Below are 13,500 nucleotides of genomic sequence, written 5' to 3'. Positions count from 1 at the left end.
ATACAAAGAACTGCTGGGAATCAGAAACAAAAGCAGAAATTGCTGGGAGAACACAACAGGTCTGGCAGCATCTGTGGCAAGAACATTTTGGTCCAGTGACCCTTCTTCAGAACTGAACAAAAACACTTCTCTGCATCTCACTCCCAAATGGAAGACCCTTTATCCTGACCTTGTGCTCCCATGTTCTAGACACTCCAGCCCAGAAAAACATCTATCCTTATCCACCCTGTTTAATTTTCTAAGAATCTTATATGTTCCAATAAGATTCTCATTCAGCAGCAAGAAGAATCTGTCGCAATACTTCCCAGCATATCTTCCCAGCCAAGGCTGATGTTCAGTCAATGGATAAAGCTCCCTTTAAAATGAGTCAAAACAAACAAGTTGGGAGGCAGGGAAAGAAAGATGAACAGAATGATTACAATGTTTAAAATGACTAGAAAATAAAAAGCACTGCAATAAGTAGGAAGGACTAAAATGCAAAAACGAAAGAATGAAATATGGACCAACAGAACACGCACAGATAGATTTTATCAAGAAAATATGGCTTCGATGTTTGAGTATAAATCATAAGAACATAAGAACATAAGAACTAGGAGCAGGAGTAGGCTGTCTGGTCCTTTGAGCCTGCTCTGCCATTCAATAAGATCATGGCTGATCTTTTCGTGGACTCAGATCCACTTACCCGCGTTCTCACTGTATCCCTTAATTCCTTTATTGTTCAAAAAAAATCTACCTTTTTTTTAAAAACCTTTACTGAAGTAGCGTCAACTACTTCACTGGGCAAGGAATTCCATAGATTAACAACCCTCTGGGTGAAGAAATTCCTTCTCAATTCAGTCCTAAATCTGCTCCCTCTAATCTTGAGGCTATGCCCTCTTGTCCTCGCTTCACCTGCCAGTGGAAACATCCTCTCTACTTCTATCTTATCTATTCCCTTCATAATTTTATATGTTTCTATAAGATCCCCCCTCAATCTTCTGAATTCCAATGAATATAATCCCAATCTACTCAGTCTGTCCTCATAAGCCAACCCCCTCAACTCTAGAATCAACCTAGTGAACCTCCTTTGCACCCCCTCCAGTGCCAATACATCCTTTCTCAAGTAAAGATGCTGCCAGTGGTTGATATTTCATTTCTGTAATATTAGCTTTTATGTCAATGTTACAGAGCATGAGGCAAAACCAGTCTACTCAGAGATGCAGAAGTGTGCTTTTTGCTCATGCCTACCCTAGGGTTGAGCCCTATTTCTGAATTATCACAGAAAGACATTGCTTCCACTCTTCACTGCTTTAATCAATGATCAAGAGAATCAGAATGTGTATACAGACGTCTGTACGCTTCAAGGTGCAATATCAGTTTAAGACTGAGAGCATTTAACATATAAACAAGAATACAAACATGTACAAAAAGTGGAGGAGTGCTGGTGCCAGCACAGTGCTGCATACTTGAGGTATGTGAAATACAGGGGGAAGAACACCTCAACATGGCTCACACTGTTAGATCCACCTTCCTGTCATGATAGAATCTGGAGGTTGAGGCAGATATTTGCAGTAATCAACCTGAATTAAAAGAAACAAATGAGCAAACATTAATCTCCACATAATGGCAAAGAAAGACTGTGAGCCCTAACTATCCACAAAGAGTAATCAGAACATTCAGATCAGTGATAACAAGGTGTAGAGCTGGATGAACACAGCAGGCCAAGCAGCATCAGAGGAGTAGGAAGGCTGACGTTTCGGGCCTAGACCCTTCATGTTTACACTCTCCAGTGTTGATATGCTGGAGTTGGTGGAGGCAGTGGATGGACACCTGTACTGTACGTAGCTGGTGGGCACACAACATCATGAATGATATACTGCCAGTACCTATACCCAGAACGTACATTGCCTGTCTGTCTGCATTCTGTGATACCTGGGCTGTTGAGTTATGTGCCATGGTCAGGGTCTCAGTATTCCTTTAAGAGACATGTTCAAGATATCATCAGTGTATTGTAGAATGTGACCTGAGGGCATAAAGATCACAAATTCCAGCTTAACTGGGGCCAACTGAAGCATGACTTGCTGATAGAAATATGCTACTGTTTGCAACTGAGCCTTTCAATCCTAGCCCAGGTACTGAAGTGTCAGTGACAGTAATCTTTGTGTATATCAGGAGCTGCTACAAACAGTTATCCACATCCAGTACTTATCTTGTGGGAACTAATTTAAACATTGTCACATCAGGTAAAAATACCCTTCTGGAGGCAAAGCCTTCAGCACAGTGCACATCACAGGCCCCTTCAGGGTCTCATTCAACTCCTACTTGACCCTGTGTGGAGATATTGGCATTTGCTGTTCTTTTAATCTTTCTGGATCTCTCCTCTCACCTGAAACCCCTTGTTGCTATCTAGTGCATCTAGTGGTAGCTAGTGGCAGCTATAAACAATGACACGTGGCTTCTAGCTTCACCAGGTGCGTTCAGAGCCAGGGAAACAGGGTTAGATAGCAGCAGGGAGCTTTTACCACCTCTGGTACAATCTCATTGGCATCGATGGCTTTAGTAATGGACAGATAGACGCTGCAATGCTTACAAATCTGAGCAGAAACTCTCAGAGTTAGCAGACACTCTGTGTAACCCTTTGGTTCTGGTGGCCTTTATTACAGCAAAATCATAAATAAAGCATTCTTATGGATTTTGTTGTTTATAAACGTTACTTTATTTTTCTTGAAAGGATTGCTTTCTGAAACATCAATGCCTTACTTCCAAAGGCTCCCCAACAATAGGGAATTCATCCTGTGTCTCTCAATAGAGAAGGCTCATCACTCTCAATTATTAATGAAAAGTTTGTAATGTTCATGTAAAGGAACTCTGGTTTGTCATATTAATCTCAAAATAATATGAAAATAATAATCTCAAATGATAATTTTAGAAGATCTGTTAACAGGCACAGTCTCTTGATTAATGTCCAGAGAAAAACAATTTTCCAATAAAGATGCTGTAGTAGTGAATTAAATAATGATGGATTGGGAAACCAGGTGGTACATTTTAGTAAGCTTATTATCTTGCTCATTGTGGGCTTTTGTAGTGATAGTGTACCTACCTGTGGGCCAGTGTTCAGATGTGTGTCATGAAAGATTAATTAAAATATCAATTATTTCATTGCATCGGGAAACTTCCAGGACCTTTTTTTTGATGCCCCTTCCAACATTGACTCCAATGGGAAGTCAAATTGTGTTCAATCAATCACTAGATCCTGTCTTTTAATTGGCTGATGAAAATTTCTAAGCTGATGTTTCAGCCAATCAAAAGTTAATATTTGTTTTAATGTCTGTGCATGAATTGAAATGTCCATCAAGTATTATGAGGCAGAGGTGGGGGCAAGTGAGGAAGTGGGGGAGGGGAGAGGGGAGATGGGAGAGGAGAGGTGTGGGTGGGATTGGAGAGGGAAAGTAGGGGCGGGAGGGTTGATGGGGGAGAGGAGGGGTCAGTGGGGGAGGGAGGAGAATGGGGAGGTTGGAGTGGAGGAGAGTGAGGTGGTTGGAGGGGAAGGGGTGGAGTCTATGGGGGTGGAGGGGGACAGGGAGTGGGGGTGGTGAGGAGAGGGTGTGGGAAGGGTGGAGGGTGGGGAAGGTGAGTGAATGGAAGGGAAAAGGGGGAGGTCATGTTGAAGGAGGGAGAGGAAAGGTAAGGTGGAGGTGAAGGGTAAAGGGAAGTGAGAATGGGTTGGACAAGGGAGGACAGGGATTGTTATAGGGAGAAGGGTGGAGGGAGGTGGGAGTGAGCAGGGAGTGGAAGGTGGGGCACTATAACTAACCTCTTCTTTCATTCACAGGCATTGAATTTGAAACTACAATTTCTGAATGGTAACCTGTGCTGGGAGGTGGTGCAAGTCTCGGTCAAGAACTGTATCATTTGGCTGATGGTTCTCAGACTGCAATCAGAGGTAGGCTCTCATGTCAAAGAGGTGATGGAAAAGCAGCTGAAAACCACATCCCATTGTGAATTATCACCTTCATAACTGGAATAAGCATTACACAGAGAAAGACTATGTAGAAATTAGAAATATAAATAATATTTTAAAGCTCACCAAAATGATCAAAAATAGATTAAAACCCTGAAACTCAGTAGCAGATAACAAGGTGTAGAGCTGGATGAACACAGCAGGCCAAGCAGCATCAGAGGAGCAGGAAGGCTGACGTTTCGGACCTAGACCCTTCTTCAGAAAATCAATAGCAGGCCTGCTTTCTCCTCTGCCTGTTACCATTGGCATCACCTAAATACATTCTAATGCCCATCTCAACGACATGATGGACACATTTAGTAGAATTTGTTCTGCAAACGAACAGGTGGAACATTAAAATAACCGCATTCTCACCGGAAAGCCACAGGATCTTTCCTCTTGATTACTACCAACACAATCAGCCACACCATTCCCAGGAAAAAGCTCTTTGCAAACTCGGGAGCGTTTCACTAGGCTCATACCACATGTGACAGGGCAGGGCATCCATGATGTCCACGAAGACCAAATCCCAATGACTGGAATCAAACAAAAAGAGAAAAGAAGTAAATAGTAAAATCCAGAAAAGATTTCATCACACTTGCCCCACATTTCTCCCGAGAACACCTGATGTACAATTTTGACAGTGTGACAGACAGAGATGTGAAATGATTGAGTCACTATTACACACTTAAGTCAGGTAACCTCTCAGACTCGAACCAGAGACTTAATGGACCCATTCTTTCTGCATGAATTATGTCATAAGTGTTCACTTAATAAGCTTTTGAATTCTAAGTTCATCAAGAAAAGCTAGAAAGACAGACTAGTGTAGTTTTGGTGTCTCGACTCAATGGGCCAACATGTCTCTTCCATACTGTATGATTCTATGAATCTGTCACAGTATCAAACATAATCCCTTCCTCATCCATGTGTCAGCATCATTTTACAGCAATTTGGAGCACAAAGCACGGTAGATTTACTCTTCCCCTCCTTAGTGCCAGGACATGAAGGATTCATTGTAGAGCCCCTCCTGAGGCCTCTCACCTCACAGCTGAAGCCAGTGCAGCAGTTGTTTGGTGGATCTTCACTGAGGTACAGATGATAGTAAACCTCCTGGGGTGAAAGGGCATCCAAACACAGTTCATCCAGCTGTGAGCCCAGCTAAAAGTCACCACCAACATGATGCAGGATGGGGGTCAATTAGCTTGTTTGCAATGCAGAAAGACACCAACAGTGTCGGTTCAATTCCCACACCAGCTGAGGTTACCATGATGGACTTTCCTTCTCAACCTTCCCCACTTGCCTGAGATATCGTGACCCTCAGCTTAAACCACCACCAGTCTCTTCTCTCTCTCTAATGGGAGAGCAGAACAGAGCCCTGACAAATTAGAGTGAATTTGTTTGGTAGTTAATTGTCAATCATCATCTAACTGATGCATTCTCCACAGTAATGCCTCAATCAATCAGTGTCCACTTGCCAACTAACTAACTGCCAGCTGATCCACACTTCCAACTCACAAAACGTTGCCCATCAACCTCTTCCACACATAGTGCTTTCCACAGAAGCTCACAACTCACACACACAACCACATTGCAACAAGACTCACAGACAAGATCCAAGCAACAGTTGAAAGCCTTGTCACACTCACATCTCCAGTGCCAGTTTTCAAATTAAAGTATTGTTGATCCTCAATACAGGCTTTAGACTGAGTATTTTTCTTTATTCTTTCATGGGGTGTGCGTGTCACTGGATGGGTCAGCAGCTGTTGTCCATCCTTAACTGCCCTTCAACTGCTTAACTTGCTGAGCAGTTAACAGTCACCTCAGAATTGTGTGTGTCTGGAGTCATGTATAGGCCAGGGAAGGGTGGAAGACTTCCTTCCCCAAAGGACACTCGCAAATTAGATGAAACAATTTGTTTATTGTTCCATGGTTACCATTGCAGAGATTAACTTTATATCATAGATTTTTTTTAAAAATTGAATTATAAATTTCACCAACTTGACAACTCACTGCCACCTTCTCAGGGCAACTTGGGATGGGCAATAAATGTTTACTTATCCAGGGACACCCATATCCTGTGAATGATTTTTTATAAACAGTTCACTTGTGGGACATGGGCATTACTGGCTGGACCAGTATTTATGACCTGTCTCTAGTTGCCCCTTGAGAAGCTGGTGGTGAGCTGCTTTCTTGAAGTGAGAAAGAAACATCTGCCTTGCAAGAATTTGACATTCCCACATTCAGAACATTAGCTTGGGCTGCTACATTATTAGTTCAGGGGACGCTTCCACTATACCATCATCCCCCCAGAATATCACACAGTACTCATGCTATTCTAGTAAATGGACCCATTGAGGTTAGGTATTACATCATCATAATCTTACCTGCACAGTCACCATTCCCACAGTTTGTGCTTTGCTCCGTAGGTCCACTGCACATGAACCCACCGTAAGCTGGAGCAGGCTTGTCACAGATACGAACTCTTGTCTTGATCCCAAAACAGGAGGCAGAACAGGCTGACCAGGGAGACCATTCTGACCACTGTCCATTAACTGTGAAAGACAGAAGTGTTTTATTGAGTGACCTTCAGGCAAGACACACCATTTATATAACATGACAAACTTCTAAGGAAGGGACTATTACAGCATTATTGTATTCACAGCACAGCTAAAGTGTAACTAGATTGTTCTGGGATTCTACAAATTTTAAATAATGTCTGTAACGAATGGGTAAGTTCACTCAAAGTTCATTGGATAAAGTTGTTGGACTGAAGCCTGGCCTTTATTAAGGTGAATGTCAATAGAAATAGGCATTGTGCTTCCAGCAGCAAATCACAGCCATTCCACTCTTTTAAAGTGAAAAATGTTAAATTGAAAACTCTCTCTCAATGTACTCAGTTCCACAATTCAGAATATTTCTGACAGTGAATCGCCGCAACATAATTGTTTTTTCTCTCAAAGTGATACTGTCACAAACCCAGTAAAACTTTAATCATGTTTTCTCAGCACCATAAAACAAGGACTGACAGATCTGGCCATATTATCCTCCCTGAACTCACAGGGAACACCAATATTGCTTTATTCACTGAATAGAGAAATGTAGTTTTGTCTTTCAGACTAAACTTTTCCTCATTTTCTTAGAATCAGAATCACTGAAATGTTACAGTGCAGAAGGAGGCCATTTGGTCCATCACGTGTGTATCAGCTCTCTGTGCATTATCACTTAGTGACATTCCCTTGCTATTTTTCCCATAACTCAGTATATTGTTTCTATCCAAATAATCATCCAATACCCTCTTGAATATCTCAATTGAACCTGTCTCATCTCCAGGCAGTGCATTCCTCACCCTAACTACTCATAGAGTGAAAAAGATTTTTACTCAGTTTGCATTCACTTCTTTTGCAAATTTCCTTATACCTGTGCCCTCTCATTCTGTTTACGAACGGAATCAGTTTCTCCCTATCTCTTCTGTCCAGCGCCCTCATGAGTTTGAAAACCCTCTATCAGATTTCCTCTCAGCTTCTACCTCTCCAAGGAGAACAGTCCCAATTTCCCCAGTCTATCCTGCTACCCGCTTCCTACTCTCCCTGACTGTGATGATGATGCCTTCTTTGGCCTGTGTCTCCTTCCTTGGGCAAACAGTTCAAGAAAATGTGGAAGGGGGTGTGGTTTTAGGGAGGATGTCTTTGGAGCTTAAAAGAAGTTAGAATAAGAAAGGCCGTGGCAGAGAGAAGTGGGAGAACAATTTTCAAATACCTTCAGAATTTATGAAATTACAGGAGGTTGAAAAAGGCTCCCGTGGGAACTCAGGGATTGAGGTTCAGAATTGTGGCATTGGAGCAGAAAGAGGCCATTCAGCCCACAATATCAGTACCGATTCTCTGAGTGAGCATCATGACTTGGTGCCATTTTCCTGTCTTTTTCCCATAACGCTGCCATTGTTTCTAATTATCTAATAGCCTGTTGATTGCCTCGACTGGACCTTTGTCCACAACATTTCCAGGCAGTGTATTGACCCAAACCATTTTCTCTTACACCACTTTTACTTCATTCGCAAATCACTTTAATTTGGCACCCAGGATTGGGAGTGAAATGCAGCTTCTCTTCCATGTTTGTTTGCAGTGAGCGTACCTGGGCAAGGCTCACGTTCCTGACACGGCTGCAGTTCTGCTGAGGGGCCTTCACAGCGCATTCCACTCTCAGGGTGGGTGCACATGCGAATCCGCATCTGGTTCTGACTCCCACACGTAGCAGTGCAGATTGACCACGGAGACCAGGGGGTCCAAACACTGGCAGCTGCAACAAAGAGAAAGCAAATCTCTGCCCACATTAATTCGTCTTCCTGGAAAATGTAACTGAATCATTTGAATTAAATACTGTAACAAGGAAAGAGGCTGCATCACTCCCTGAGTTCATTCCAATAGGAATCATCCATCAGGGTATATCCCAAGCTGAATGACTCAAACAACATGCATTGCTGTGTTGGTTTGCAGGAGGTGATGGTGCAGTGGTAATGTCAGCTAGGTTTCTAGGGTCACGAGCTTGAATCCCACCATGGTACATGGTGAAACTTGAATTCAATTAAAAAGAACTGTAATGATATAGTTAGCCTAATTGTGACCATGGTGAATTATAGCAAAAACCCATCTGGTTCACTAATGTCCTTTAAGGAAGGAAACTGCCATCCTTACCTGGTCTGGCCTACATGTGACTCCAGACCCACAACAATGTGTTTGACTCTTATCTACCCTCTGGGCAATAAATGCTAACCTTCTGACAGTGCCCACTCTTCATGGGCAAATAAATTGTTTTCTGAGATTAAGTTGCAAATGGGTTAGATTCAAAGTGATGAATATTTGATTAAAATTACATGACGCCAGGTTATTGTCTAACAGGTTTATTTGAAAACGCAAGGATCTCAGCCCCTTCCTCAGGGATATTGTCCTAAAGCTTGGACTATAACCTGGTATCATGTGATTTTTGACCTTGTCCACCCCAGTCCAACACCGGCACCTCCACATCATGAACCTTTGATGCGGGGTATTTCTGCAGGGTATTTAGTTTTGTTAGTTAGTGTATGTTTAAGGAAAGTGCTTACATTTCAATTTTGTTCCCTCTAATCTCTTAACTCTCCAGTTCTAGAATTCCCTCATTCAATTTCTGCTGCTCTCCTTTTCTCCTTTAAAATGCTCCATAAATCCTACAGCTTCATCCAGGTTTTTCATCTAATGTCTATGCGTCAGTGTCAGATTCTGTGAAGCAACTTGGGATTTTATTTAACCAGGTGCTACATAAATGCAAGGGTGTATTGTTAGGGAAACGAAAAAATGTAAATACCCGTAGGTGAACAGGTAGATGTGTTAATGGCCCCATGATGAGGGGCTCAGATTGGTACCTGGGATCAACAGCAGGACCATGAGATGGTCAGGCACAGATCCCAGCCTCTCTGTACTAACTTTGCTGAGCAATGCCTCGCTGCTGACCAAGGTGCTGAACCAGTGGACACAAGCTGAATGAATCCCAACACGTGGAGAGATCTTTGACAATACACTCCGCTGGTTAGGCAGCAATGATGACAGATTGACAGCATTTTGGCTGTGGTCTTAGCCAGTGAGATCATGGTGAAGAGACATGTTTTAACAGAAGGGATGGAGTTCCTTTTGCACCTGATCCTACTTAGTTGTTTACAGGCATATAGCTAAACCCAAGAACAAGAAATCACAAGCTTCTGGAGCACTGCTCCTTCGTCAGGTGAAGTGGAGGGAAGTGCATGGGCACGAGCTTGAATCCCACCATATGGTACATGGTGAAACTTGAATTCAATTAAAAAAACTGTAATGATATAGTTAACCTAATTGTGACCATTGTGAATTGTAGCAAAAACCCATCTGGTTCACTAATGTCCTTTAGGGAGGGACATCTGCCATCCTTACCTAGTCCAGCCGACATGTGACCCCAGGCCCACAACAATGTGGTTGGCTCTTACCTACCCTCTGGGCAATAAATGCTAACCTTCTAGCAATGCCCACTCTTCACGGGCAAATAAATTGTTTTCTGAGATTAAGTTGCCTGTGGGTTAGATTCAACGTGATGAATATTTGATCAAAAATCACACAATACCAGGTTATAGTCTAACAGGTTTATTTGAAAACGCAAGGAGGTCAGCCCCTTCCTCGGGAATATACAGGCGGAGAGATAATAGCAAGATAATTCCAGTGGCAATAGTCCAGGGTAAGGGAACACCTTAATTTTAAATTATGGGATGTTGATGCTGGAGAATGGAGATTTTATTCATTTATGGGATGTGGGCATCACTGGGAAAGTTCTGTATTTAATGTCCATCAGGAACAGGATGGAAAAACTCTGCTTTCTCTGCACTAACATGAAACTTTGCTCTCAATGAAATTGTGATTCGTGTTGGATTCTGTTTAATTTTGGAATGTGAATTCAACTAAGATAATGCCAAGGTTAGTTTCACACACTTCTCGCCTGGCCAACAGGAAGAGGTGGTTTAAAGCAACCAGATTCAATTGAGAAGAGATCACTGGCTGAACCTGATGCCGCATCTAGTGTCGGGTCCCTTTAACCTGCCTTAATATCAATGCCTTTCATCCAGTAATTGATGCAGTATTTAGTGAGCAAGATTAAATGGGAGAACATTCCTTACCTATGCATTGCTTCCCATCACCAAAATAGCCACTTTGACAAACACAAAGGAATGATCCCAGAGTATTCACACAGAGTGCATCCTGATTGCAGATGTCTCGATGTTGGACACATTCATCAACGTCTGGAGAAAAAAAAATATTGAGCAAACAGACTGCGGACAAAATGAAGGATACACAATTTAAGAGAGGAAATGTCATAGATATTCAAACACATGAGCAGATCAGGCATTGCCCACCATGATGAGTTCTGAGGTGCCCCTGATATTGGTGCTTATTGTGAAGGTGCTGTACCGACTGGCAAAGATATTACAGACAAATCAGGCCACTGCAGCTTCAGTAAGTGGATCTGGACTTCATATCAGGGTCAGTGCTGGTGGAAAGCAAAGTGTGGGTGTTGGGGGAGAGGTGGCATAAGGCAGAGCAGGTCCTAGGGCCAGGAGTCTTGGAGTCACATAGACCGGAGAGGGGAGGAGGCTCAAGAGGGTGAAGATACTGGGAACAGTGGAACATTTGAAATAAGGAGGTCAGGAATGGACTGTCAGGAACATGGACGACCAAATGGATGGGCACAATGGAGTACGTGGGCAAGGTGGAGGCAGCAATAGCAGTGGCTTGTGGTTCCATCACTGTTGCAGGTGATCGGGGTTTGGCTTCTCAATGTGCAGCACACTACGGTGCTGGCTAATTCCCAGTAAACCCATCTTGGTGAGGAACCTAATAGCTGTTTCTGACACTGTTAGGGAGGCCCCTTCTCTGTCCTTAGCCAATATGATGTGCACTCATGTCTAGCTGGAAGTACTTCTTATTTGCTGTTATAGAATTTGTGTTCATGTAACACTCAAAAAAAGGTTGCTGCATGATATAATTTCTAACCCATTGGAATTTATCCCCTCCCACATGGTGGTGTTTTGACATTGAAATAAGTGCCAGACTTATTAATCTTTACTAGTTGCAATGTTCCTGCTGCAGCCAACTTACTGTTGATCAGGGAATGGAACCTGGGGCTTACCCTGGTTAACTCCTTCAGCGCTGGGCTCTGGTTAAATGGGGAAGAAGTTTTCATTGATCCATAGAAACACTGTACTCAAGTGTAACCAATACAGTAAATATTTCACACTGGCCATTATCTGATTTACCTATACAGGAATATATGCCGTCTCCATCATATCCATCAACACACTGACACTTGTAGGAACCGTGTGTGTTAATACATGTTGCTTTTGGGAGGCAGTGGTAAGGCATTCCCTGTGTACATTCATCAATATCTAAAATGCAGACATGAAAGGTAAAGTTTACAAATCAAAACCATCATCATTTCATTCAGGAGTCTCATGTATTGAATGAGTCACGGTTTATGGGACAGGGTATAAGCTGGTCAGTCAGTTGATATCAGAAAGTGAGTTTCACACCCAGTGAGCACCCACTAAAGTTCTGAGTCTGAGATTGACAGCTTTCCTTCAGTCAGTCCCTGAAGACCAATCCAACTGTGATATCACAGCCAGTGCCAGATACATAGAGAACAGTGACAGTTTAACACTCAGAGCTGTCCTTACTATACCCTTCTCACTGCAAATCAGCAGGCCTCCATTTCTTCAGGTGTCCTACTTATCAACAGTGTCCAATTGTCAACGGCACAGCCAGAACTGAGGGCCACATCATTTTTCCCTCTTTTTGCCTTTCCATGTGATTATACTTAAAATTCTAAGTACCAGTGGTGTGCATCAAAAAACATTCTGTAAGGCGTGGGAGCAGAAGTTGGCCATTCACCCTTTCAAATCTGTTCTGCCATTCAGTGAGATCATGGCTAATCTGATAATCCTTAACTCCACCTTCCTACCTTTTCCCCATAACCGTTGATTCCCTCACTGATTACAAACCTGTCTATCTCAGTTTTGAATAGACTTAACAACCCAGCGGTAAAGAATTCCACAGATTCACCAGCCTGTAAGAGAAGAATTCCTCCTCATCTCGGTCTTAAACGGGCGACCCTTTATTCTGAGATTACACTCTCTGGTCCGAGATTTTCCAAGAACAGGAAACAACCTCTCCCTAAGAGTCTTGTATGTTTCAATAAGGTCACCTGTCATTCTTCTATATTCCAATGAGTACAGGCCCAACCTGGTCAACCTGTCCTCTTAACAGTCTCTCTATGCCTGGTATCTTTCGAGTGAACCTTCTCTGGACTTTCCTTAGATAAGGGGATCAAACTGTTCACAGTATTGCAGCTGTGGTCTGACTAGTGCCTTGTATAGTTTTAGCAAATCTTCCCTGCTTTCAAACACCATTCCCTTTGAAATAAAGACCAACATCACATTTGCCTTCCTTATTAGTCGCTGAGCTTGGATTATGTGGTTTCTTAGCCCCAGGATCTGAATCAAGAGCAGATAGCACTGGCACTGCTCTCCCTGTTTATTACAATCAGGCTTGTTCATGACAATAACCTGGGGCCCTTACGCAGGATCTCACTAGCTACCACTTGTCCTCCAGTCATATTTCCCAATGTGCTTTGGAAGAGAAAGTTTGAGGCTACGGTTGTGAAAGCAACACGGGGCTCCACCTACACCCTGTTAGAAACGACAAGAGGGAGAAACTGAGATTTGACCTAAGGAGAGTTTACATTGCAGCATAACTCCCTGAGAATATCATAGCGTGATATATTCCCTGGTTTCTGTTTCCATCGCTCTCCTCTGTGCGACAGTCCCCTATTATTGCAGCTAACATCCTGGTTAGTTCCACACCTGGGAGAAATTAATGTGCTCCCACAAGCCACACAATGAAGGAGAGAGTACCCACACCCTTAGACACAAGGTCCCACCAGATTCCAGATCAGAATTCCAAACCAGAGCTTCACTC

General features: G+C 42.9%; 1 protein-coding gene across 1 annotated transcript; it reads right to left on the bottom strand.

Moving 5' to 3' along the window:
- Positions 1-1,342: 1,342 nt before the first annotated feature.
- On the bottom strand, positions 1,343-6,499 carry LOC125486677 (semaphorin-5A-like). Its single transcript, XM_048615295.1, has 3 exons — positions 6,364-6,499; positions 4,355-4,515; positions 1,343-1,559 (listed from the first exon to the last, which is right to left on the bottom strand). Exons 1-3 carry the CDS (start codon positions 6,416-6,418, stop codon positions 1,497-1,499), a joined length of 279 nt encoding a protein of 92 aa, XP_048471252.1. The 5' UTR covers positions 6,419-6,499; the 3' UTR covers positions 1,343-1,496.
- Positions 6,500-13,500: the final 7,001 nt, after the last annotated feature.

This window comes from Rhincodon typus, chromosome 31 (genome assembly GCF_021869965.1).
Source record: "Rhincodon typus isolate 14 chromosome 31, sRhiTyp1.1, whole genome shotgun sequence".
Taxonomy (NCBI): domain Eukaryota; kingdom Metazoa; phylum Chordata; class Chondrichthyes; order Orectolobiformes; family Rhincodontidae; genus Rhincodon; species Rhincodon typus.
Note: the sequence above shows the minus strand (reverse complement) of the source record. Positions and strands in the feature narration are given on the sequence as shown.